The following is a 26,779-nucleotide window of genomic DNA, read 5'->3' as shown; positions in this document are numbered from 1 at the left end:
CCCGCCCGGGCCCACTCCCCCCGGCCCCCCGCTCCCCTCCCCGCAGAGCTAATATGGTCGCCAGCGATGGACCCTGTCAGGCCAGGTCAGTGGGAGTGGGCCCGCCGCTGCCCGCGGGGACTACCTTTGGCTTCGGGGGACCCCCCCTCCCCCCCCCTCGGCCTGAGCCTTCGCTTCGCCCCCTTCCTCCGCGCCGGCCGGCGGCCGAGCGCGGCCCCCGGTGGTGTGAGGCGTTTCGCCTCTCCTGCCCCGGCCCTTTGTGCGGCAGCGTTGCACCGGGCCTGCGGCGGGCGGGAGCGGGTCGGCCTCGCACCCCCCCTCCCCGAGCCCGTTACCGCCCCCGGCGGCGGCTGCCCCCGCGGCGGGAGGCGCTTTGTTCTCGGGGTCGGCTTCGCGGTGGGCCCGCCCGCTGGCCGGCGGCCGTAAACCCGTCCCGCCGGGCCTCCCGTTATTCCTGACGACCGTTTTTGTCCCTCGCAAACGGTGCGGCAAACGAGGGGCGTCGAGCCCGTAAAGGTGCCCGCTCGTAGGGCTGAGGCCTAAGCGGTGCTCGGCTTAATTTGGGGGGCCATGCGAATTGTTTGGGTGCACGAGTGACGCAGTTTCTGTTAGCTGTCGGTGATGCAGCGTTTGCTTTGCAGTGGAACTGTAACTGTGGTGTATTAAGATCAAAGCAAACAGTGAACAAAGGGTAAGTGCTGTGCCGCAGATCCAGCGGTTGGGATTCGCGATCGCAGGAGCAGCTCAGTGATGTCAGAACTAACACCATTTTCCCCACTGCTTGTAATCTACATTTTATTTCCTTAAACTTTTACTATATGAAGCTCTCTAGGCTTGAGGCAGTATATCATTGGCACTGTCCCTTTAGTTTGCTAGCAATTGAATTAAAACAGTCTTTTTGTGAACCACTGCTTCTCAAGAAGCTATTATTCTCTCCACCTAATAGCTGTTAGGAGGTTTATTTTGTTTGTCATTAGTCAAGGCACTTAATGCTGTATGTTTTCTACTATAGTAAGACCTGTATCTCTTATCTGAGTTGGTGAGGTGCATTTATCCTGTTTTGTAGATGGTAAACTGAGACAATTAAGGTCAAATGTATTCAGGCAGGTGACTGTGCTGATTACTTGCATGACCTGTATGTACCTACTATTACAGATACTTTTAAAATTTCTCTTAGTCACACATCTACATCATTAGGTGTCTCAATACATTCAGAAACCTTTTCATATTATGATGTACTTACAGTCCTAGAGGAACATTACTCTTGGTAAAATCAGCTCTTATGAGTTTCCTATTAGTGCTCAAACCTTCCATTTTTTTCCTCTGTCAATGCTCAAACCTTCCATTCTTCTATGGCTGTAACTTTTTTTTTTTTTGGGTTTATTTTTCCCCCCAGGAAGCCCTTACCAGCCCGTAATTGAAGCATTAGAAAACTATCCACAAAAGAAGTTCTACAATGTCTCAAAGCTTGGAGGCGCCAAGTATGGTAATGATACTTTTTAGTTGTTTGCAATTAGGATGGTACCAGCAGTAAACGTGCACCGCTTACTGCTGTAAAATGTTAGGAGATGCAATTGTGAATACGTGAATTCTTAATAGGTATATTTGAAAGCTTATAATTTTCCAATCTGTTATTGCTTTACAAAGTTGGTAGGGTGTAATACTTCATGTACCTGCTTTTCAGTAAGGGAGAAAGTATCGTTGTTGGTAGAGTTTTCAGCAAAACCAAATCACAATAATTTCTCTTTTGGAAACAATGAAGTGACAGAGAACTCCTATGTAGTACTTAAAAAATAAATACAGTTTTTACTATAATTTTCTACTGCTTCTTGGTGTTCTAGCAACTTCAGAAAGTGGGTAACTGTTTACTAGAACATAACTTCTAGTGCAGTTGCTGCAGAAAGATGAGGTTTTGTGGTGTTCAAACGATTGCTTAATCTCAGCATGTCATTAGTATGTAATGTAACGTAACACTAAGTGGTATGTGCCAAAATGGCTTTTATTGGATCTCTGTATCTGGGTGCCTTTTAAAAAATAAAAAGTGTGTGCATATGCGATGGGGGAGGGGAGTACACACAGATGGAGAGAGCTATAGATCAGTGTCAGCTGGAATAGGCTTTGCTCTTGCAGATAATCAAAACATACTTTCATTATTCTCTCCCTTTGCTTTCATGTTAAACTCCTAAAATACTTACTTGAGGTACATATTAAAGGTATTTGGGACCTTTTTTTTTTTTCAGTTTCACTGGTTGTAAAGTCTGAATTACTCTCCTATATTCACAGAATTAATGATGTGTTTCTTAACTAAAAAATTACCAGTGGGTATTTCACTTCAAACCCATATTTGACAACACTAATTACTTCCCTGTTGTTTGAAGGGAAGAGAGAGGGTAGCTGGTGCACAATGGCTGCTGAAACTTTGGTGCAACAGCTGTGTGCTCTTGTGAATTTCTACAACTTGTGATAATGAAGTTAATGTTTCAGATAAGCACGTAAGAAGGAGGTAGAACGCTTCTGTTTGTGGCTTTGTCCAGGAAGAAGCAGTAGTGTGGTAGGAACAAAACCGGTCAGTTCTACAGCAGTTTTTTGGAAAGCCTCGTGACAGGAGTGGAAATATAAACAGAAGAGATTACTTTCTGCTAAGATGTGCCGTAAAGCTTGGAGCAGTAGCGGATATTCCTGAAAATATTTGGAGAAGGAGTCTAAATAGACTAGATGAAGTGTACAATAGAAACTTCTGTGCAGAAGTTGGAAGCTTCATATTAACTACATATTAGCAAGATATTAAGCAAAATTCAAGTGCAGTGTGGGACAGCACTGATAGCAAATCCAGCATCTGGAATTGCTCGTTGCATTTGCTCCTAGAATATTAATTTTGAGTTTTACCTGTTTGCCCTCTGCCTTGGGGCTTCTGACTATAATCTGACAATAAGTGCCTGTTTAAGTCAATCAGATTACTAATGTAGATGTTAATTGATTTATTTGCAAAGCCAGGGAGAAACTGATTTTCTAGTGTTAGGAATAGTATTCAGTTATGGGGAAAATGGTAGCTAGAAAGAGCCCAGAGGGATTTAGGGCCGAGGGGGCAGCTGGAGATCTAGTCCAGCATCTTGCTGGGAGTAGAGTTAGCTTGGAGAGCCTTTCTCGATTGAACTCCACAGATCTGCAAGGATGGAGGTTCCACCACCTCTCTTGATCCTGTGCTTAACCACCTTCCCTGTGAACTTTTTCCTTCGATCCTGTCACAGTGTTCCTGCACCATGTTTTTTTGTCCTTTCACTGTGCACTTCTCCGAAGTCAGTCCTCACCTTCTCTGCAGTTCCTATTAGGTTGTGGGTGATTACAGTTAGCTGTAGCTCAGCTTTCTCTTCTCAGGGTGAGCAGACCCAGGTCTCCCAACTTAAAAGGCCCTTTGCTGGGTGTGATCTCATTTCTTGAGATCTCCTGTATCCTGGGAGGCACAAAACTACCCACAAGATTGCAGATGTGAGCTTGCTAGTGCCTAATAGAGAAAAGTAGTCGCTTCTCCAGAGCTGATGGCTGCTAAGCAGCCCATTGGAAAGTCAGATTTATTGCTGTACAGATCTGATGCCTATACTTTTTCTTGGATTACAAGTAATAACAGTTTTCTTCTGGTAACTTGGCTTTTAAATAAAGTGAGGGGTGGCATTACAGCTGATTAGACATGTATTTGATGACATTCTGATATTATTTTGGGTGATTTGTCTAATTAGACAGCAATGGATAATATCTGAGAAAGACAGACAATGAGAACAGAGTCAGTAAAGCCTATATTACTAGTTTGTGGACAAACCTCTGGATTAGGTTGAGACCACCAAATATGAACTTCTTTTGTTAAAGCCTGAACTTCGTTGTCTCACCCTCTTCCAACAAACTTTTTTTATATTTCTCACTGTTCTCATAAAGTCATTTGCCTGCTTGAATGGTGCTGAAAATAATGGGGTTTGGGGAGAAATGTGATTTAATCTTGATATTTTTGTTTGCAGTGAATAGTGACATCTGCTTCTCTTTTCTCCTCCTATTTTTTACATTATCACTTCCAGTTCCCTAAATTTTCTTGTGCCAGAAAGCTGCCTCTAGTCAATACCTTAATCCGGATAACAAACTAACTAAAGTTGTGTTTAGTGAAATGTCATTCTTCTCTATAATTTATGAAATGTGTTTAATTTTAGGGCACATGGCAGAATAGTTTCTGGTCTTCATATAACTTTATTTAAAAAAAAAAAGACAATATTTAGCATCGGGTGCTTTTGGCTTGATATCTCAAGTAATGAAATGGTGAAATTTACAGTTAAAAAATATTTTTGACTATTCTAATTGTTGTTGCTTTTCACCCACTCTGATCAGTAGTCCCAGCTCTACATTCCTTGTGTCTCTCTCCTGCCAGCATAGCATACCTTCTTAAATGTCACTGTCATAACACAGGGCGGTCAAGCCATTGGTATCTTCTGTTCAAATCCCATATGATAACTCATCTTCTGCAGTGTATACATTATGCAACTCGCTGTTCCATATTGTGTAATGAAGATCAAACCCAAAGGCAACTGGAAAAGCAGGCTCCTGTAGCTCTCATCCTTCCAATCCCTAGCTAAGTGGAATTTGTTAGAAATGTGAGATTGTAATTTAAAAAAAAAAACCCAAACAAACAAAAAAAACAAACAACAAACAACTATGTAAACTGGAAGTGTTGCACTAATTAAGTCAGTTACTTTGCTTTACCCTAGATACTCTGCCTTATTCCATACGAGTGTTGTTTGAATCCAGTATCCGTAACTGTGATGGCTTCTTAGTGAAAGAAACAGATGCTATGAACATCTTGGACTGGAAAACAAAACAGAATGATGTTGAAGTGCCCTTCTGTCCTGCCAGAGTTGTTCTTCAAGACTTCACGTAAGTGTGTGTGTGCATGCACCAGAAACTCTGAAATTATCTGTGTAAACTCGCTGAGTTGTATGTACAGTTCTTTGGCTTGAAAAGAAATAGCACCTAGCCTTTTGGTACTGAGCGATGTCTTTTTCTCAGTAGAAACCCGTACGCTGCTTCTGCTGTCCAGTAGATTCCTCATGATAATTCCCTGAGATGCAAGGGTAGGAATTGTTCCATAGGGTACCCAGGTTTTAGTGCAGGTTGGCAAAGCTGATGCTGTTGGCCTACAAGGAACGCTTTACAGGCTGAGAGCCAAAACACAAATGGTAGGGGTGACATTTTGGCTGTAGCCAGATGACTGCCAGTTCATTGAAATATATAGAATTCTTGCTTGAGTTAACTGAAGATTAAGTATTGCTTACTCCACAAGTATATGTAAGCCAATTGAATCCATAAATAATACATGTATTTAAAAGAAGTCTCTTAGGATATTAACTTTCTTTCTGATTCAAGTATGGCATAGCTAAAAGGGCAGTCCTTCAGTAATTTGCAAATATTAAATTTAAGCTGTTTTGCTGACTCACTAACTATATATTTATCAAGAAGCGAGATAATTTAAAAAAGGAATTGTCATAATAATAAAAAGGAGGCAGTTTCTGCTTAGCAAGCAAAGTCAGAGAGACTTAGATAGTACTGTGTTATATAAACAGCGTCCTTTCAGTTTTGTACTTAGGTACACCTGTCTATGTAACAGCAACAAGAATATTTTTGTAAAACGCAATGAGCTTCAGAAATGGCTGGCTCTGTAAGAAGTGTAATAATACATGCTAAGGTGTTAATATGTGTAGCATGAGCATTGTTTGCATAGCAGGGTTCTATTTTAAAGGTAATAAGTGTCTAAAAGTTCATTTTGTAGTAAAATACCATCACACTTCAGAAGCGTAGCAAGACAAAAGAGAAATTTGTCATCTTTGAGATGTTCCTGTGTTCTTGCTTGGTATGTTATCTTCAAACATGTTGTTGCTTGTTGTGAATGAGTACCGATTCCATTAACTTCTAAAAGTATTTCAAGTTGTTTAAAATTTAGACAACAGAATAGTAGGGGTTTATTATATGAATTAGAAATTAGGTAGATCTAGACTTAAATAAGGTTAAAATGAAAAAGAAGCTTGTATGTTTTAGTGTTAATGTCCCATGTTGTTATACTACTTTGTTTTTCTGCCTGTTAGTGGAATTCCAGCAATGGTGGATTTTGCTGCCATGAGGGAAGCTGTGAGAAATGCTGGAGGAGATCCTGTGAGAGTCAATCCTGCCTGCCCAACTGATCTCACTGTTGACCATTCTCTTCAGATTGATTTCAGCAAATGGTAATGTACCTCATTTTTTTGATGAACCGTACATTTTTGTCTGATACTGAAGTACGGATTCACTCTGGTCTGGGTACTATCCCATCAAATCATTTGTCATGTGTGGATCCCTGAAACTATACCTGATGGTATCTGAAAGAGGGCTGGATAAAAATGGATAAAGTAACACTCTTGAAGGAGAAAAAGAATGGTGGTGAAGGGTTATAGGTGAAGGTGACTGACAACCCAAATTCTGGGCAAGAGATTGCTGAAATAACTGGATCTTTCATGGTTTCCAGAAAATAATATGTCTTAAGAGAATGAAGCAGAGAGAGTTTGTAATTTTGCTTTGCCCTGTTCTTACTGTTAAGGTTAAAGACAACTTTTTTTTTTTTTTTTTAAATGTGACTGCCTTGTCACAGCTCCAGAGAGACAGCTTGCAGTCCTACTGGACATATTGAAAGACTGTCACATCAGCCCATAGCTTAGGACTGATTTTTTTTTTTTATGGGCCTGGATTTTACAACAGATTAAAAAAGGCTGCATGTATTTGGAGAGAGAAAAGTGTACTTGTAGGAGTCTGAAAAAAATATTGGGACTGGAAAACTAACAGCATGCTCTTCCTTTCCTGACAGGCAGTAATTGGATGAAAACCGCCTGGGGCTGCCTTTTGCTAGAAACATAGTACTATAGAAGGGGAAAAACTTGCATTTTATTCAGTGTTTGCTGAAGTAAACACTGAGTGAACAATGCAGACCCCTCCACTGTCTCCCCCACCCCTCCATCATGGAGCCTTTCAAACTCATGCAGAATGGTGTAAATTACTCAAGTTCTTTGGGAAAGTTCATGGGGAAGAAGCCAGTGGTCACATGGACATGGTGTATGAGTCATTTCTGTAGAGGTTCCAAATACATACAGGATTTCAGTTTGGTTAGCGTTAAAAGAGTGAAGAGCAGGAAGCTACAAATCATGTGTTGTGTTGCATGTGTGTTGTTTCGGTGCTGTGGTCTGTCCATTCTTGTGTCTGGAGGGACAGCTGATTCGATTGCAATTAGGCTGACCTAAAATTATCAGAAAGACCAAGTGTTGGCAAGAGGTCTCAACATGCTGCTTTGTAATGATAAATCCGGCTTCTGTGGTTTCACTTTTGGAAAGCTTACAGGATCTCAGCAGCTGCTGGCCTATGATAAGAAACCCTCTGCTACAGGATGGTTTGTGCTGCTTTTATGCAGCTTCCATCTCCTGCTGATCAGGGGCTGGTGGACTAAGTTGGGATTTAGACAAGGTATCCTCTGAGGCCATGCAATATCCTGCAATTTGATAACATAAGTATCTTTCTGTGTTACTAAGGCAGAAGAAAGCAGCAGCTTTAATTAAGAATCCATGATTTGGTAAATAGTGAGAGGTAACAAGTCATTCATTTTTCACAAGAAGTTTTTTTTTTGCTCTCATGTGTAGACTGAATATTGTACAAATAGGGTAGCATGCTATATAGACTTTATTTTAAAAAAAAAAAAAACAACTTTCCTGTCTTCTGACTGACTTAAATAGTGCATAAAATTTATCTGAGCCTTTGAGAATTTGTATAAAAAGCCTAATTAAATAATAAAGTTACGTTTCTTTCCTTGAGAAAGCTTTGTAACCATTCCTCTGTGGACTTAATAGCACACATACAGCACTGTCTTAAAAAGAAACATGTTCAGCAAGTCCACCGCTTGGATGAGGCTTTACCCATGCCTTGGAAGTTTTAAACCCTGAGTTTAGCCTTTGCAACATTGTTTATAAAGATTTCTGGTCTGTTGTGAACAAATTGAAGGAGTTGTTTGTCTGGTGTTCATCTTTCAGGCAAGCCAGTTCTGTTCACTTACTTGTTACCACCCTACATTACTTAACTAAGGTTATCCAGTTGTAGTTTACTTTGCAACAGGGTTGTGGTAAAATAATTTTTTTTTTCAGATATTTTATAATCTGTTGAAGGGATTGTAAAAAAAAAAAAAAAAAAAAAGGGGGGGGGGGCAAAATTCCTAATGTCTAAACTATTGTTCTGTTTAATGTTACAGTGCAATACAGAATGCTCCAAATCCTGGAGGTGGTGATTCACAGAAGCCGATGGCAAAGCTTTCTCCACTTAAAGCACAGCCTCGGAAGCTGCCTTGCAGGGGTCAGACTGGCTGCAAGGGACCCTGTAGCACCGGAGAGTCAAGTCGCAACTCAGGACAATTTTCTGCCCAGATTGAGAACACACCTATCCTCTGTCCTTTCCACCTTCAGCCAGTGCCTGAGTATGAAAGCTTCCTTTTTTTAATTATTTGCACCCTTCTGTGTTGTTAAGCACTGCCTGTGACAGTTGTTTGTTGTGTTTTTTTTTTTTTCTAAACATCCTTCTGTACTCTTCTTCACATGTGCCACAGACAGGTTTCAGCATTTAGAAGAACGTCTGATGTAGCAGATTTGAATTAGTCTAAAATAATATGGTTTGGTTTTTGTTTTTTTTTTTTTTACAGGAAGGGCTTTACACAGTGCAGATGGCCAACTGTGTGACTCACGGCTGTGATTTTTTTAAATTAAATTTTGTGACTTCCCTTGTTTCTTTACAAGGACAACAAAGTATAGGAGTAATCCAAGGCTCTGGCTCGTATAGAAGAATTAAGAACTAGCCTATACATTGTCCCCAGCTTCTATGGAATCTCACAGTCCATCTGTTACTGCATTGAAATGTAATGAATATCCTGCCTGTACATAATGGCCCAGGGGAGCCTCATCTATCTCCCTTTTCCAGATTTTCAATATTATTAACTGATCATCACATACCATTCCAGCTATGACAATTACATGTAATCATCCTCCTCTTTCAGCTGCCACCTCTTTTGTCTGATAGGTTGTTCAGTTCCCTATCTTCCTGGGCTGGACAGGTGTAGAATCTAAAAGCTGATCAAATCTGTATCCCACAGTGATGTGATATGCTGATTGTCTTGGTGATTTTATAGATATGCAAATATTTCTGCTCAGTACAGGCACAGGAATGCAAAACTAGTGATGTTTTCAGCAATATTGATATTTCTGGCAGCAAAACCACAGTGATATTTATTAAGCTGCAGCGTGAATGATGACGATCGTGCAGGGCTTTGCAAAGCAGTATAGTCGCTAACCTTCTGACACTGCAGAGAAGAAAAGGAAGGGTCACGAAATAAAATACACCTCTAGAAAATTGAGGATTTCCTTCCTGGTATAAAGCAAGTGTGTTCCCTTCCTTGTCCACCTTCTCAAAGCAGAGGTTATTCCTCTTAAATTGTGGGTTATTCCTTTATAATGAGTATCAGTATCTTGATAAATAACACTTATTAAGAAAAGGTGGCTCATTTTATGAGACTGTGCTAATGAGTACTTGTGAAGAAAAAAATTGTGGTTTGGAGGCAAGAAATACAGAAGTGATAGTTACAATTGCCCTGATGTTCTACTCGGTTGCCAAAGGGCTACTACAGAACATGGAGAGTGAGTTGCGCAACCTACTGATTAGGAGGGGGAAAAAAGCTTCTGTGTATTGTAGTACATGCCTGGAATAGATCTCTTAAAATGAGTATTTTTGAGATCAAATGCTTTAGGCAAACTATACCTAGAATAAACATGTTCTTAAGCAGAGAACAGATAAAATCAGTTATTTTTCACTGTTTACAGAAAGCTTGCTGCAAAGAAGGAATTATCTTTGTTCTAACAAACTGCTTCAAATTGTGCTGCAGGCTTAAATGAGTCTTTCATCAAACAAGCGAAAATAACTTATTCTTCTCTAATTTGAAGTAGATTATGACAGTGTTTGTAATCTTGATATCTTCCTAGGCCTGAGACAGTATTGAAAAATCAAGAGATGGAATTTGGCAGAAATAGAGAGAGGCTTCAATTTTTTAAGGTATGTCTGTGTACTTGTGGACTTTGTATTTTGTTGTGTTTTGGTTGTTTTAAGAGCTTGCTCCCTTTGTCTGTCAGTGTTCAGGGTTAGATGACTAATGTAATCATTTGGAAATGTCAGACTCTCAAATCTGAATTCATATGGGGACAGAAAATTGGCTAATAACATGGCTTGTGACTGAATCTAAAAACTGTTAGGCAGCAGAAGTTCTAAGTCTAGATATCACTTAAAGGGGAGATAATTCTTTGTATTTCTAACTTTAAAAAATTCACACTGTTTGATTTGGTTCTTGCCAGTGTGAAGGTAGTGGACAAAGTAGGTATTCACAAAGCATTAGTCTTTTTAAGGCTTTTTAGTGAGCTCAGTGCCTTAGGTCACAATGTGTTTCTGAATAAAAGGTTCTTTTATCCATACTTCTGTGACAAATCTTACTGAAGTTGGAAGTGTTGAACAGAGGCTGGTGTTGAGACGTTGCTGCCCTCAAACTAGCCAGCAGTGCCAGTAAACTTACTTTTGATGGAAGTCTTGTGTGGCAAATATCGGCAGCTTTGTTGCTAGCCAGGGATTTGCAACGCTGGTATTTGATCCTCACCCTACATGGTTTAGGGATCCGATGCAGTGCATTAAAAACCTTTTCATACAGGTAGACTAGGAGGTTTCTTTCTGAAAGTTGCAAATTAGCTTTTACGTTATTGAAGAGGGAAACTGCCAAGCTGAATCTTGTTACAAGTTTCCATGTCAGCTTTTTTAAATCTAGCATCCTGAGTTTGCGTGTAGCAAGACACTTCTAAATTGCATCTTCAGTCCCATCCAGGAGTGTGAAACCTAAACTGAATTCTGCTATAAACACAAGTGCTTAGGTTCTGTTGTCTAAATAATAGTCTTAGCTGTGCTTGAAATCAGTTGTGTGAACTGGAAGGTAAGATTTATGCAGCCCTGCTTTTGACAGGTAAGTATGAATTATTGATCCAGCCTTCAACAGGAATGGAATGAATGGTTTTGTGGGTGATTAAGAATGTACAGAATCCAAGGCGACCACATACCTCTGTTTGACAAACGAGTAAAAGCCACTATTGTAAATAGCAAGTACTGATTTATTGCATATTAGTTTTGTCTTTTTAGTTATGTTCTAAGAATTGAATATACCTTTGGAAAAAATGCACCTTTTTTTTTTTTTTTTCTTCATTTTGGAAAACTTCCAGTGGAGTTCAAAGGTTTTCAAGAATATTTCCGTAATTCCACCTGAGACTGGAATGGCGCACCAAGTTAACTTGGAATATTTGTCAAGAGTTGTTTTTGAAGTTAAAGATTTCCTATATCCAGATAGCGTGGTTGGCACAGATTCTCATACAACCATGGTAAATGGCTTGGGTATCTTGGGCTGGGGTAAGTATGCTAAGAGTAACTTGGTAGCACTTTGAAAGGCGTACTAAAGCATTGCTGAGAAATACTCTCTTCCCACTGGATATTTCTGTCTTGAGCATAACAAACTCTGCCTTGAATTATTCTTCAGAATGTTTTTTGTCTAAAAGTAATTTCAACTAACATTTCTTCCCATTGAGAAACTGCTTTCTGTAATTTAAACAGAAAATAGCCAAAAACCCAATTGATATTCAAGTAAGTGCTGCTTGTACGTGCAGTATAAAATTTGTATGAAGGCTTCTTTTCTGTTGGACAGTTAATTTTAGATATAAAATATTTTCTAGTTGACTGTGAAATCTAACTTCAGGAGTAGTCCTCCTTGATTTTATTTTTCATGTACAAATACTTAACAGAGAACTTCTACATTTCTTGCTGTAGCCTTTAGGCTTAATAGGAAGGGTTTTATTAGATTTTTGGGACCTCAACATATTTAGTGTTGGTTACTGAACCTAATATTCTCCTTCCAGGTGTTGGGGGCATTGAAACGGAAGCAGTGATGCTGGGGATGCCAGTTACCCTCACTTTGCCCGAGGTGGTTGGGTGTGAACTGACAGGCACGGCCAGCCCGCTTGCTACATCCATAGATATTGTGCTAAGCATTACAAAGGTAAGAGTTCGATGCCTTTTCAAACAAAGAAAAGGTGATTGCGAGTTTTACCAGTGGTTTTTGAAAACTGAATTAAATGCTGGGAGTATTTTTAGTATACCTTTAATCATGGCAGCGCAGAGAGATACAAATATCTCTAACCGTTTTTATTTAATAGTCCTCCAAAGTAGTGTGTTCTTCTTTTCCCACTTTAGTGGTTTATTTACAGGCCCTTTTTCCACTAAAAAAATAATTGAAAAAAAAAAAAAAACAAACCCACAAAACTGTGTGCAGAGTTGAGGCCAGGGGAGATAAGCCCTGTTCTCCATTCTTCTCCTGCTGACAGCATGTAGGCTTCTTCTCTAGTTCAGAATTTTTTTCTGGATACCCTTTTTGTTCTGCAGTACTCCTGTTGGACACAAGGCCAACCGATGGTTGCAAGCTGGTATAATGTGAGAATGTATTTTCTGAAGACAGGGTTCTGCCAGGGTGGCATGAACTGTCACTGCTGTAGGTGAAGAGCTAGTGTCAAACTATTGAAGAGCTGTGATTGCTTTGAAAGCACATTCCTTTTTTTTTGTAGCATGACACTTTAAGGAGCGTGTATCTGTTCTCAGCCAGGAAGTCTGAAGAGCTCGGTTGCAGGTGGAAGCCTGTTTTATTATTTAAACTTCCAGTGTAGATCTTTAGAACCCAGTATGTTAATGGGGCTTGGGTTTTTTTTGCAAACGTGGACCTTAAGGTTTCAGATTTTGTTTTAAATGTTCATGACTTGCTAATTGCGAACTGTTGCAACATACATTGCTTGCATTGTACCTCTTCACATAACAATTGTTGTTGTGTGTTCTTTTAAACAGCATCTTAGGCAAGCTGATGTCGCTGGAAAGTTTGTTGAGTTTTTTGGGAGTGGAGTTTCCCAGCTGTCTGTAGCAGACCGAACCACAATAGCAAATATGTGTCCAGAATATGGTGCTATTCTGAGCTTTTTCCCTGTTGATAATGTGACATTGAAGCACTTAAAGCATACAGGTAAAGGTGAAATTAAAATAGTGGTTTATTGTAATAGTGGTTTAGATGTGATCAGTGGCAATACGTTTTTTCGCTTGAAACTCCGTAGTTCTTAAACAGTGTTTTGCAGAGTTCTGACATGGATTTAATGTGTAAAATTCTGCTGTACAGTAAGGGGCTGTGTCATGGGATATACTTGGCTGCAGCTTTTATCCTGTAGAATCCCATACAGCTGAGTACTACCTACCTCAAAAATTGTACCATACATATTTACTGTTGGCTTAGTGTGTGGCGTCTGGGTTATTTACCTGCGTTATTGACACGGGTATTTTCTTGTGGCCTGTCTTGTCTTCGTGTATCCCATGCATTTAAGTGAGGCTGTAGTCTTTGCACGCACAGCTCTGGCATGTGGATGGCTGGCTTGCTCTTGAGGTTTGTGACCAGTCTGGTTCACCTGTCTGATACCTGACTTACTAATGTTGAGTAACTTTTCAACATCCAGAGTCTTTGTTTTTGAAAGCATAGGTAAACCTTTAAAAGAAAAGCATTAAGAATATTCTCACTTATATTTTGAAAAGTGCATAGAATATAAATCTTCTCGATATGCAATGAATATCTTAACTACCTGAAGATTCCTTACAAAATCAAAATCTAAAATGATTACTAGAAATAAGTGAAACTGCAAAACAAATCACAACACGTTTCTGATTTTTTTTTCCACAACGATATTTTTTCTGTTGAAGAGCATTATTTCACTGACATGTCCAGCTAAGCTAGAAGGATATCAATTCCTTATTAAGCTACTGCAAATAGAGAAAGCCACAGGGTAACTGATATAAAAAAAATCTCATTCATGTTAGTAAGCCTTTCTGACACTGAAATCTGTCACTTTCAAATAACAGTTAAACATTTTTAATTTAATAACAAACATGTTTTGTCAGGGCAAAGCAAATGAAACATTTTCTAACAATAGCCAGTAATACTGGCAGTTATCAACTAAGCATATGATCTGTATTAAACAAGTAAATCTTAAAAGAGAAAAGCTTTATGAACTTCAAGGACAAATCTGTAAATTTAATTATAGTTACAACTGCTGAAGTTGGAACTACTTATTTTGTTCTTTGATATAAGAAGGAAAGTTAAGCTAATCTACAAAAAAAAAAATTAAAGTATTTTAATTTGTATATAATTTCTGAATAGCTCCTAGGGGTTGGGTTATGCAAGTAGTGTGCCTTGAAAAAAACACTTTGGATGACATGCTTAAACAGTCTTAATTTCTGAGAACTGTGGGTTTTGTTTTATTTTTTTAATGTGACTTTTCTCATGTTTGAAATAACCTTCCTAAGGTTTTGACAAGGCCAAGCTTGAGGTCATGGAAGCATATCTTAAAGCTGTGAAGTTATTTAGAAGTGATGAGAGTTCTTCCAGAGAACCTGAGTATTCCCAGGTACGCTTGAAATGACTTGGTTCTGTGTGTTTGATTCTCATAATAAATAACTGATGCTGATTTAACAATTTTGTCTCTTACTGCAACTTTTCATTGCCTTAATAAAAGTTGTATTTATTAACTCACAATTTTGAGAAGCTGAGTATGTTTGCAAAATATACAGGAGGTGGGGGAAAGAAGGGAAGTACAATGACGTTCATGTCTAGTAACATACTGAACTCCTGTCACTCCTGAGTGATCAAGTAAGTCTTATGGATGGTAGAAAAGTTAGGGATAACGTTCAAACATTTTGAATATGATGAATAGCCTTTTACAGTGGGCAGTCTTGAGAATGGAAGCCCAGAGTTTTAATGTCTCAGAACATTCAAATTTTAAACAAAAGAGGAAAAGAGGTCCTGAATGTCTCAAGAGTATATTCAATGTAATGTTGGGCTGGGATTGATAACGCATGCTTTTCTGTTGTGTGTTTTGTTTTTGTGTTGTGTTTGTGTGTTGTTTTTTTTTAGGTAGTGCAAATAAGTCTAAGTTCTATAATTCCATATGTCAGTGGCCCCAAGAGGTCCCAAGACAGAGTGGCTGTTAATAACATGAAAAGTGACTTCCAAGCCTGCTTGAATGAAAAGGTTTGTACAGCTGATGTACTCTTCAAAAGGTATTTCTTATAGTCTACATGAATAAATGTTATGTTAGTTACACCTTGCATACCTGCTGAGCCCTCCTTATCACGATATAAACAGCTTAGCCAATGATGCTCTTTTCTTGCCTGACAAGTGGCCCAAGGATAGTAGCTGATAAATCATAGGTGTGTCTGTCAGGAACATGAACTTCCAAAAATCCTTAATTTCACAGTTTAGACTTCTAGGGATGAAAAAATTGAAGTCATAAATAGCATAAGCTTGGGAAACACTTTCTCATTTTCGGAGTTCTTTAAACAGCTGTATTTTACTTAATTTCCAAAACAGAATTACCGTAAGAAAAGAAAACTTGGCATATCTTAAAGGAGATGCAGAAAGACTTCCAAGGTTTCTAGCTAATCAGTATTCTAGGTTCTTAACTTAGCGAATGATTTTTGCTTGCAGCTTAACTTGAGGAAATGTTAGCATGAGGAAATGAGCACAAAGGAAATGTTTTTACTCTGAAGGTGATATTTTTTGGTTAGGTATATGCATAGGTATCTAAGAATGCAGCTGATAAAGGAATGCATCTTCATGTTTAGTGTTTATCATTAAAGTTGAAGGCTGGCAGCAGTAGTAGAAACATATGCTTAGACACTGTAAAAATTCTGTTGGTTTTAGCATGTCTGGCTTGTGATGAGGTGTATAATACAGAATGATCAGTTGTGCTGGAGAGAGAAATCGTAACTGATCGTGGATCAGTTGAGGTTGAAAGGAACCTCTGGAGGATGACTTAGGTGCTGAAGAGCTGGAGAGTGAGAGATGTTAATTGATCTAGTCTGCTTTTAGTTAGTATCCTCTTCCAATTAAAATCTTGGGTATGGTTCTAATTCGGAAACAAGTATTGTACAGAACTAGACATGTACTGCTAAGGGTTGTTCTTTTGTGTATAGCAGGAAACGAGCATAGAGGCATGAACTGAGTACTGCTTTTAAAATCTGTTTAAGGGTTCCTAATGGGACGGCTGAATATTAATTTAAAATGAGGATTTGCTCGTTCTTGGTGTAATGTCATACTTTCTGTACTTTAATAACTGCTAACATGTATTTTTGTCATCTAGTCTGGTGTTAAAGGGTTTCAGATTGCAGTTGAGAAACAGAATGACATTGTACCAGTTCAGTATGAAGGAAACGAATACAAGCTATCTCATGGCTGCATTGTCATTGCTGCAGTAATCAGCTGTACAAATAATTGCAACCCATCTGTCATGCTTGCTGCAGGTATGTTGTGACTAGTGACAACTAATGTCATCTTAATGGTGCTCCCATGTTTACACAGCCTTTACTTTCGCTTTTGTAGGCTCTGTGTAATGACTTGATCTAAAGGTTTGAAACTGTAAACTTTTAGCCTTAAACTTGTTGTATATTCTGGAGGTTATATAATGAAAGTTACTTTCTAATACAATCTCAAAATTTGTGTCATAAAGCAATATTAATGCTAGTAATTACAAAATCTTTATATTTGGTAATCTTTCAGCAGGTAACCAGTTTTAGGGTAGGAGGTGGGCTTTAGCTTTGGCTCTGTCCTGGATGACAGTAGCTTGAACTATAGCTAGCTGCAGAGTCTGGAAAGACAATCCATATTGCTGAACAATTGACCTGTCCTTTAGCCACTAGCTCAGGAGTATGTGCTGCACCTTCTCAAGCTGCACACAATTCTCCCAGAACAGCTAATCCTCTCTCAGACCTTGCTTTCTTCTTTTGATGTTCTCTGTGGCCAAGGCAAGCTTCCCTTTGAGGCTGTGGCCTGTGTTAGAAGAAGAAGAAATTGGATTTGCGCTGTCAGCTAGAACATGGGAAAGAGATTTTTCTTACAGAAAAAAAAAATGGGTATCTGAACTATAGGAATGGTCTAATATCTAAACTGTAGTAGTTGCTTTAATAATTTTAATAAACTGAAGGTCTACTCATTCTTGGGGGGGGGGGTATGCTTAATTTAATTAAGGTACCATCATACAGACATTCTTTTAAGTAATATACAAAACATAAGCTGTTTGTTTCTTTTTTGGTAGGGCTGCTGGCCAAAAAAGCTGTTGAAGCTGGCCTAGTGGTTAAGCCCTACATAAGAACAAGTTTATCACCGGGCAGTGGGATGGTTACACATTACCTCAGTTCAAGTGGAGTATTACCGTACCTCAGTAAGCTTGGGTAAGTTGTGACTCCTGCTTCATTTGTCCTTTTAGGAAAATAGTACATGGGGGTTTTATACAGGTTGGTAAATATGGTTGCTGTTCATTTTGGATTAGCTAGTTCTTAACTTACTAGATTGTAACTTTAACTATTTGCTGACTTAAAGTTGTGGTTTACTCCATTTCATTCTCACCTTACAATTTACTATGTGTAGATCTCTCTCATCTGAACTGTCTTTTTTCAGTAGTGATCTACTTAATTGTAAGTGTCTTACAAGACAGGATGCACTTGTTTATATATTTTAGAAGTGGAAGCTGGATGTAAATTTGTCAAGGTAGTCTGAATTAGTCTTTTCTTGACATTGCTGCTGTTGTGGGTTGTTTAGCATGTTTTTAGTTGCTCTGTAGCAATAACAATTAGGTTATGTTCATAATTCAGCTGTGCTCTGTGAGGAACGTTACTGCCTTTACTTTGCCATTACTTATGGAACTTAAAACATCTTGAGATATTTTATCTTGATCGACTACAAAAATGTTACCTCGTATTTTCCTGCTTGTGTCAGTGAGATGTAGTGTATGCCGTTCACTTCCTAAACAGGCTAATTGTCAAAGGAAAAAAAATTCATAGTGATTGCTAATAAAAGAGAAAGCTGTTTTGCTAACAAACTGCTTGTGATCATCTAATTGCTACTTGATTGTTTTTTTCCAATGTAGGTTTGAGGTTGTCGGTTATGGGTGTTCAACCTGTGTTGGAAACACTGCCCCCTTGCCAGAAGCTATCAGGAATGCAATAAAGCAGGTAAAGCTCTAAGGCTTGTTGAATACAGAAATACAGTTCTCACCCAGTTAAGCGATCAAGAAATACAGTAATCTGTGCAAAATATACTTTATTGTTGGTTTGGTCTTTGCATGACATTTCTGCACGTCTGCGTGTCAGAGAGAGACCGTGGTAATTCATTGCTATGTGCAATAAACACAATAAACAGTATTTGTAGCCGATGGATATAAATTACAAGATAAATACATAGGGTCTAATCTTACGGAGGATGCAATGTGTAGATTTGGTGTCATAAATGAAGAGGAGGGTTTTGAAGAGCCATATGCCTGAGTGATTTTTCAACCAGAAATGTCTAAACTGCTGCAGCATTTTTTTCCTGTGAAGCAGAATTAAAATACAAGCAATAAAAGGCAGGAGAGGAGCTCACTGAAGTGACTGGAGGACACATCCAGAGACTCAAGTGAAAAGGAGGAGGAGAAAGGGTAGCAGGAGAGAACAAAATGCCTTTATGTTGAAGCGTTAGAATAAATATTTGAAGTGGAATGCTGAAAGTGCATCTGACTTACTTAGTCAACAAAAAATGGCACAAGCTGTTGAAGTACCACGAAGCCCAAGAAAAATATGTATGGGTCTGTCTTTCAGGGTGATATCATTGCCTGTGGAGTATTGTCTGGAACAAAGAACTTTGAAGGACGTCTCTGTGACTGTGTCCGTGCCAACTACCTTGCTTCTCCACCGCTAGTAGTTGCTTATGCTATTGCGGGCACTGTTAGAATAGACTTTGAAACTGAGCCTTTGGGTAAGTATTTCCTTACGTCTTCTATTTCTGCATCTGATGCATACATAGAAGAGGATTCCTCACATGCGTTTCAGCATACAAAACCAGTATGTTTGAAAAGAAAGCACACTTATATGTGGTGTTGCTCATAGCTAAAGCAAAATATCCATTAACTGATGAAGTTCTTTGCATGTCTGGTACCATCTCTGAAGACTTGAAGAATAAAATATTAGACTTTATATTAGAATATTAATATGTATATATTCAAAATTATTATTCTGTTTAAACTCTTACTCAGGCACTGGCTTTGATGGCAAAAGTATTTACTTACGAGATATTTGGCCCACCCGAAAAGAACTTCACACAGTGGAGGAAGAGTGTGTGATATCATCCATGTTTAAGGAATTGAAAGAAAAAATGGAGGTAAAAATGGTCTTTTGTTCTACATAACTTAAAGATTGCATTTCATTGTAGCTTTATAGTATCTTCCAGTTGAATGTGATTGGTTTGTCAGTTATTTCCATTATTGTGAAGGAGGACTTAACTGAGATGAATGCTTCTATTAAATAGTGATTCTTAAGTAATATCCAATGAGGTAACTTGTAGTATATAATAGAACTTAAAAAGAAAATCACCAGTTAGTCTTTGCTTTCAGAATGTAAAAAAAAATCATAAACCAATTTGTCTGTTCTTTTTGGTTAATCTTCTTTTTTTGTAGAAAGGAAACAAACGATGGAATTTACTGGAAGCACCTGAGTCAACTTTATTTCCCTGGGATTTAAAATCTACTTATATCAGATGTCCTTCCTTTTTTGATAAACTTGTAAGTACATTGGACCAATACACCAGATTATATGCATTACATCTAAGTAAAGGAATAGCTATTCCAGTAAAGCTTCAATGTTTAAGTAACAAATTTGATTAGCAGTAATATTTTTCAGTCTTGTAAATGCTATTTGTATATCTGGAATGAGTGGAGCCTGTACATTGTGTGCCTTCATGTATTGCAGATATGGTTTATGTCTCTAAGGATCTTGGAAGAAAAACGTGTTTCTTATTTTTGTTGTTGTTCCCCCCCACCCCTTCCCTTTTAGGCCAAAGAACCAGTTTCACCACAACTGATTGAAAATGCCCATGTCTTGCTCTATTTGGGAGATTCTGTAACAACAGATCACATATCCCCTGCTGGAAGCATTGCAAGGAGTAGTGCTGCTGCTAAGTATCTGACCAACAAAGGGTAAGGACTTTGCGTATTAAACAGCTCTAACAGTATCAGAGGACTGCTTCACACTGATCAGCACCGTTGCTTTCCTTTATAAATGCCTGGCTGCATAAAATGGAGATTATACGTGGATACGCAAAACAGTAACTGTTACTCGCGTTCGGAAGTAATCGCCTGGTTTGCGATCCCTGTAATCACCTTTCTTGCAGTCTCTGTCTAAGGCTACAACCAACAGCTGAGACCTACTCTTAAAGAGCTCGTTCTCATAGCTGTTGTTACAGTAACGTCTGCTGCCCAAGTGCTTGCCAAAGCAAAAATAATGTACTAATTTACAAATCAGGTGACTGATCTTCTGTTAATGTGAGGTTAGTCACTGTTACGGTCGTCGGCCTCAAGAACAGTCAGATGCACAGAACAGATCAGAAGCTCTAGAAACATACAAAGTTTAAAAAAAAAAAAAAAAAAAAGCCCAGTTTTATAAATGAATGCGACTGGTGCTCGACTTACCTCTGCAGCAGTAAGCATCCTGCAGCAGTAGTGGGTGCCTTTCACCTCTGCTGAAATTCTGAAAAGGCACAGAACACAACGTGGTGCTGAGCTATTCAGGATTATGCCTCTGCTGAATATTTTGGAGATTATATTGTTGGGTTGTATTGCAAAGGTGTATTATTATTACAGTATCAGTGAAGCATGACAAAATAATAGCCTGTGGCATGGACGCTTCTTTCTGACTGTTGCATTCAGTCTGAATGAGTAGCATTACAAGAAAAAAAGAAATAATGGGCCCTTAATCCCAGGATAGTCGTTTGATTTATGAGTAAAGCTCTCATTTTGGTATGCTTGTTAATAAATATGCTGGTTGAGGTAAGAGGATTAGTAAACAGACTTATTTTCTAGAACAGTCTCCTCATATTCTTCTGTAAGTACCATAATGCTCATAGCATTTTATAATGAAGTCATAGAAAACTAATTTAAAATGGCAGCTTTCCTCATGAATAATCTAGCAATGATTTGCATATTTTGTTCATAATTTCCAGTAATTACACTTGTTGGATGAATAGTTCTTTACATCTTGTGCTGAAAACTTAGAGATGCTGCAATAATTGTAAAAGTCATGCTACTGCTTTAAGATGGGTAATCTTTAAAAATAACTGATTCCCTTTTAAATATTCTTTTTGTTCTAGACTCACACCTCGTGAATTCAACTCTTATGGAGCTCGAAGAGGTAACGATGCTGTGATGACAAGAGGTACCTTTGCAAATATCAAGCTTCTGAATAAGTTCATAGGAAAACCAGCTCCTAAAACAATTCACTTCCCATCAGGACAAACGGTAAAAATACATTAGCTTGCATAGCTACTCTGAAATTGTGATGTAGATTTGGAACTCACTCAAGCTGTTTCATTTTGTTATTCCACAGCTAGATGTGTTTGAAGCAGCGGAGTTGTACCAGAAGGAAGGCATTCCTGTAATTATTCTAGCAGGAAAGAAGTATGGACTGGGTAGCTCAAGAGACTGGGCTGCAAAGGGGCCTTTTTTACTGGTACTGCTGCTTTGTTTGGGTTTGGGGGTGTGGTTTTGTTTTTTCTGGAAATACCTAAAACCACATTGTTTGGTTTTGGGCATGAATGTGTTTAGAAACTGTCCTCAGTCTTGAATATAATACTTCTCAATAATTTCTTTGCTAGAATCTTCGTAGAAGAGAATCACTAGTCAGGATAAATCTGAATTTCCTAAGTATGTAACTTACCATTTAGACTCCAGACTTTGAGGTAAATTAGACATTTATCTAGTGCTGACCTCTGTTTAGTCTCTGTGGGGTATTAAATATCTAGCTATTGGAGACTAATTTCCACTAATACTCAGAGTATGTTCCAGGTCAGCCATTTATTCATGTGAAGTAATGGAAGCAATTTCATTCGGTCTGGGATTTTCTGCCTGCTAACTACAGCATGGGCACTGCCTGTTATAAAACTCCACTTCATACTGTATGGGCCTGCTCTGGCTTATTTGCTTTCATCTAGCTGTAAGGCTAAAAGATGTTATCTACTTACAGGACTCTCTACTCTTCAGTTTGAATTGCAAGATTTTTGGACATAATATATATTTGAAGTTTACTTTTGCATTTCACTCTGAAACACAGAAATACAAATACACTTGTGTATTTGAAATGTAAATACAAAATCACTTGTTTTTGCAGGGTGTTAAAGCTGTCCTAGCTGAAAGCTATGAGAAGGTTCATAAAAGTCAGTTGATTGGAATTGGCATAGCTCCACTTCAGTTCCTTCCTGGGGAAAATCCAAGTACTTTGGGTCTCACTGGCAGGGAGCAATTTTCTATAGTGTTCCCTCCAGAGCTGTCGCCCGGAATGACTTTGGATGTTAAGGTATCTTTGCCATTTTTTTTTTTTTTATTTCTCTCTTGAATGCACTGACAATTGAGAGCACGGAAAGAAAAGTTAATCCTGATGATGGAAAGCAGGAAAAAACAAAACTTAATTCTCTTTGAACGTAAGCCTATAGTCTTGCCTGAAGTTCATCATGGCTATTGAAGTTTCTCAAAGTACATACGCACATGTTCTTTCTAGACAATGTATTATGCAACCTGAAATTCTTGATTGTTCTTTTGGGCGTTGTTTTCCCCCCACATGGGCACTGTATTAGGGTAGAATTGAGTCTCATCTCTCATTCAGGCCCTTTTCAAGACAAGGGTACAATTATTTGAGCAAGGCATCAGCTGTTCCATTCTGCATAAAGGAACTGTATGCCCCTAATAACATACTTTATGCCATCTTAGGGAAATGGTGCTTTCTGTTACCAATAGGTACGTAGCATGCCGCCAGCTGGGTCTAAACTGTGCCGTAAAAGAAGCCTTCATTCTGTTCCCAGCAGCATCTTGGTTCCGCAGTGGCAGATAAGCAGGTTGAATTTACTTGTGTTCAACAAAACTTGGGGTTAGAATGTTAACTGAGAATAAGCAAGGGGAAGTGAAAGCAAAACTCTTAACTGGTCTCTCTTTTTTGTTTTTGTTTTGAAGACAAGCACTGGAAAAGTATTCAGCGTGATTGCCTTGTTTGAAAACGATATGGAGATAACTTTATACAAATATGGTGGAAGTCTAAACTTTGTGGCTCGAAGATTCTTATAGTAGCTACTGACTCTATGGGTACCTTGCATAATTGGTAATTTGAAAATGCCTTGTGTGAACCCAGGAATCTGTACTGTGGAACTGCAAACAGTCCTAGTGTGCTCAAAGTTACTTCGTCCATGGATGTAAAAGATTGTGAATCATTGTAACTGCAACAAGATCCTTCCTGATTTTAAATAATATTCTAATGGTGCTATTAAACATTGCTAAAATCAACATGTGTGTTGTGGCAGAGAGCTGTAAGTATGGAGGGGATGTTTTATCAGACCATTTTGTAAATAAACTATGCGAAATCTGAAACTGATTGTGCTGAAGATTATTATGTAAGAAGATTTTCTGCAGTTGTTTCCACTGTAAATCTGTGTACTGCTGTTTATTGGTTTAAAGGTAGCACATGTATGGAATGTTAAAGGCCAAACAGATTTTTTTTTTTTTTTTCTTTTGCATCCAGCGCTTAAAACAGATATTCAGTTTTGAATTTCTTGCTCTTTAGATTTTGTGCTGAACAAAAGGCAGTCCACATGAGGCCCATGGTATCCTGTATTACAGATCATGACTTCCTTACCTTTACTATGGGATTATATTTCATCTGGATCCAGATTTAAAACTGCTCATGCTATGAAATACTGTGTGCTTAGAAGTATGGGAAACATCTCTGCATTTAAAAAAACGCTCCCAATTATTTTGTTCATGCAGATTAAGTGTAGCACCCTAGCTTCTTGGCAAGCTGCAGCATCCTTTGATTGAAGTGTAATACCTACTTCAAGGGAAACAGTTTGTCATTTCCGACATCAATTTTCACTGTACTGTCTGTGATATCATTAGACAAAGCACCTTCCCTTAGTATTTTAACCTTTAAAAATCCTTAAAACCATTTATTAGAACTGTTTAAATGTCTCTGCTTTAAATACGGCCTATGTCTAGTAAGTTATACTTACGTGTCAAATGTTAAAGAGCAGAGGCAGACGTACTGCCTTTTTAATGCTTTCTAATACGCTGTTAGTTTACAGCTCTTCCAAACAGGCATCAGATTCTTCTGCTGAAGGTCCCAGAATACTGTACAAATCTGGCTCTTTTACACCATTGGAACTTCTATAAATTTAATTGTCAGCACATTGATGGTAAAAATCCTGTTCTGTGTTTAATATTAACGGAAGATGCACAGTTTCTGCAAAAGTGCTTGTTTCACCAATTAACTAAGCACTGACAGCTTCTAAGCTGTGCAAGTGAGTCTTCAGCTTCAAGATGCTATTTCTGTGCTCCTGTGTCTTGCAGAGCTTCATAATACGGCTTATGGTTTATGTAGAGATTAATTTCTTTTGGAGAACAAAACTGCACTAACTTGCCTATGAATTGTCAAGATTCTGCTTTAAGATTTTTTTGCTCTTGATAAACATTGTCTTAAATATCAAAACCTCCAAGAGGACTTTATTAGCTTTACTACATGTGCTTTCAATTTATAACCAGACACAAAGCTAGTTGACTTGCAAACTAACAGATGCACCATTCACATCTTTAAATAGTATGTTTCTGACATTCCATAAAAAAAAAAAAAAAACAACACTGACATAATTATATCATTACAATATATTAATTTTTTTGACAGTTCAAATGCCAAATTAATTTGACTTCACTGGCATAAATTTGATACACCTTTTTATTTTATTGGACAAAGTTCCCTAAAGTGTTAAATGCTGTGTAATCTGTTTGTATATTTCACTAGTTTTGCTGTGGTTTTCTTTTAGTCAAGATAAAGACCATTCCAGTGACTCCAACCACTGATATGGGCGATAAATCAGTGCGTTTTTCAATGCTATATTCAACTGAATGCCGAATGAGTTTCTGTTCTGTGGTACACTTTTGCTAATTTTATCCAGTTATTGAGCAAATCTTATTTCTTGTGAAAGAGTGTCTAATACTATTTTGTTTTCCCCAGCTCAAAGGCATATTCTTGATTTCGTTCAAGAAAACACATGTTCGTTGCTGGGGAGCAAATAGGAATTTAGTGCTGGCACATAATGATGCCTTGTGCAGATGATAAATAAAAACACAACTACAAGCCTATTTAAAACTTGTGTAAATGCTGACGCTTGAAGGGAACACGGCCTCTTCCCGCCTTCTCTAGTGCAGTAACACACTCCTTGTTTCAGAAGGAGACAGTGATCCAAGCCATGTCAAGGTAAATCAGTATTGTGAAGTTAAGTGCAATTTCAAGGGATGCGACTTATCTGCAAGTTGTCCAATAATGCTAGTCATCTCTTTTAAGAGATGTGATGGGTTTCATTACCATAGCAACTACTTTAATTCTGCTGCACTCCTATGTCTTAAAAATCAATGAACGACAGCTTTTGAGCTGTGCTCCGGCACAGTCGCTGTTCAACTTTAGGCTCCTGCTATTGCTGCTGCAGCGGGTCTGCCCCTAAGTATGCCGAGGTCAATAGCGTCTTGGTGAGTTGTGCAGACTGACTGCTACCCTTGACATCTGTATGCCTGAAGCATAGTGGGTGCTGCGAGGAACAGCACTGCTTATGTACCCATCTGCTTCTCACCCACCTGCGGAGGTAATGCCTGATTATCTATGGTAACCTGCTCATCCCCTCTCCGTTGTGCAGCAGTGAATGTTGCAATGTCCAGTTCAACAGCCCCGTGGCAAAGGGAAGACATTTAACTTTGGCCACACTGCTAGGACCCTAGGAGCTTTAGATGGGCAAGAGTGACATCTGCTTTCTGGCAGTAGCAGGATGCGGCACAGTCGTGATTGCTGTGATCACACACAAAACAACATTGTCCAATTAGACCTCTTTGTAGTATCTTAAAGCATAGGAGGAAATGTACCTTTTTGAAGAAGTGACTCAGTGTGTTAGACATATTTACCCTAGAGTTCTCTCTCCGGTTTGATTCGGAGAAGAAACTGTTCCAATTTTTCTAAATGTTTTATCTCCTTGTGCCCCTCTTCCTCTCTTCCCCTCCCAAACTACAAAGCTTTGGGATAGTGTTGATGTTTATACATTTTACACCTAAGTATAAGGACATGAAACTATGTATATTAATCATATTTAAGCAACTGCAAATAAATGTCTGCTGTTTAAAGCCAACAGAACAGTGTAAGTTTTAAGTTCAGTAAGCATTGTATAGAGATATCTTAAGTTCAATTGATGACAATTGTGCATAAAATGTTACCAATGCTGTAAATTATTTTTAATAAAGAAAATTGTATCACAGTTCTCGTACGTTACAATCTATTTTGAATAGCTAGTAAGGAATACACTTTAAATGGTAATATAAGTATTGTAAGTATGTATTGAAAGGGTGGGGTGAATAAAGGAGCGGGTCTCATTATGCATGTTTCTTTTTCTGGTTAGGAGTGTCTCACACGGGGGCTTCCAAAGCATGTTTAGTTGGTTTAGAAAGAGGTTTTCTGTGTTAGCTGAGCTCCAGATACTAGTCTGGGT

The 26,779-nt window shown here is 38.5% G+C and overlaps 1 protein-coding gene across 2 annotated transcripts; it reads left to right on the top strand.

Moving 5' to 3' along the window:
* IREB2 (iron responsive element binding protein 2) lies at nt 1-26,548 on the top strand. Of its 2 annotated transcripts, XM_082489112.1 has the most exons (22): nt 1-85; nt 1,397-1,486; nt 4,746-4,911; nt 6,117-6,254; nt 8,294-8,515; nt 10,068-10,137; nt 11,340-11,523; nt 12,027-12,166; nt 13,003-13,174; nt 14,500-14,600; nt 15,107-15,223; nt 16,335-16,494; nt 17,286-17,421; nt 18,117-18,201; nt 18,823-18,979; nt 19,257-19,381; nt 19,677-19,781; nt 20,053-20,195; nt 21,365-21,512; nt 21,601-21,723; nt 22,381-22,566; nt 23,217-26,548. In XM_082489112.1, the coding sequence occupies exons 1-22, from the start codon at nt 67-69 to the stop codon at nt 23,325-23,327; spliced, it is 2,898 nt and encodes a 965-aa protein (XP_082345238.1). In that variant the 5' UTR covers nt 1-66; the 3' UTR covers nt 23,328-26,548. The 2 variants fall into 2 exon arrangements, with proteins under 2 accessions (XP_082345238.1, XP_082345239.1); XM_082489113.1 differs by lacking the exon at nt 23,217-26,548 and having other exon boundaries at nt 21,601-21,671; nt 22,381-22,537.
* Nucleotides 26,549-26,779: the final 231 nt, after the last annotated feature.

This window comes from Vanellus vanellus, assembly GCF_965231255.1.
Source record: "Vanellus vanellus genome assembly, chromosome: 11".
Taxonomy (NCBI): domain Eukaryota; kingdom Metazoa; phylum Chordata; class Aves; order Charadriiformes; family Charadriidae; genus Vanellus; species Vanellus vanellus.
The sequence above is the reverse complement of the archived record's forward strand: the minus strand, read 5'-3'. Positions and strand labels throughout refer to the sequence as shown.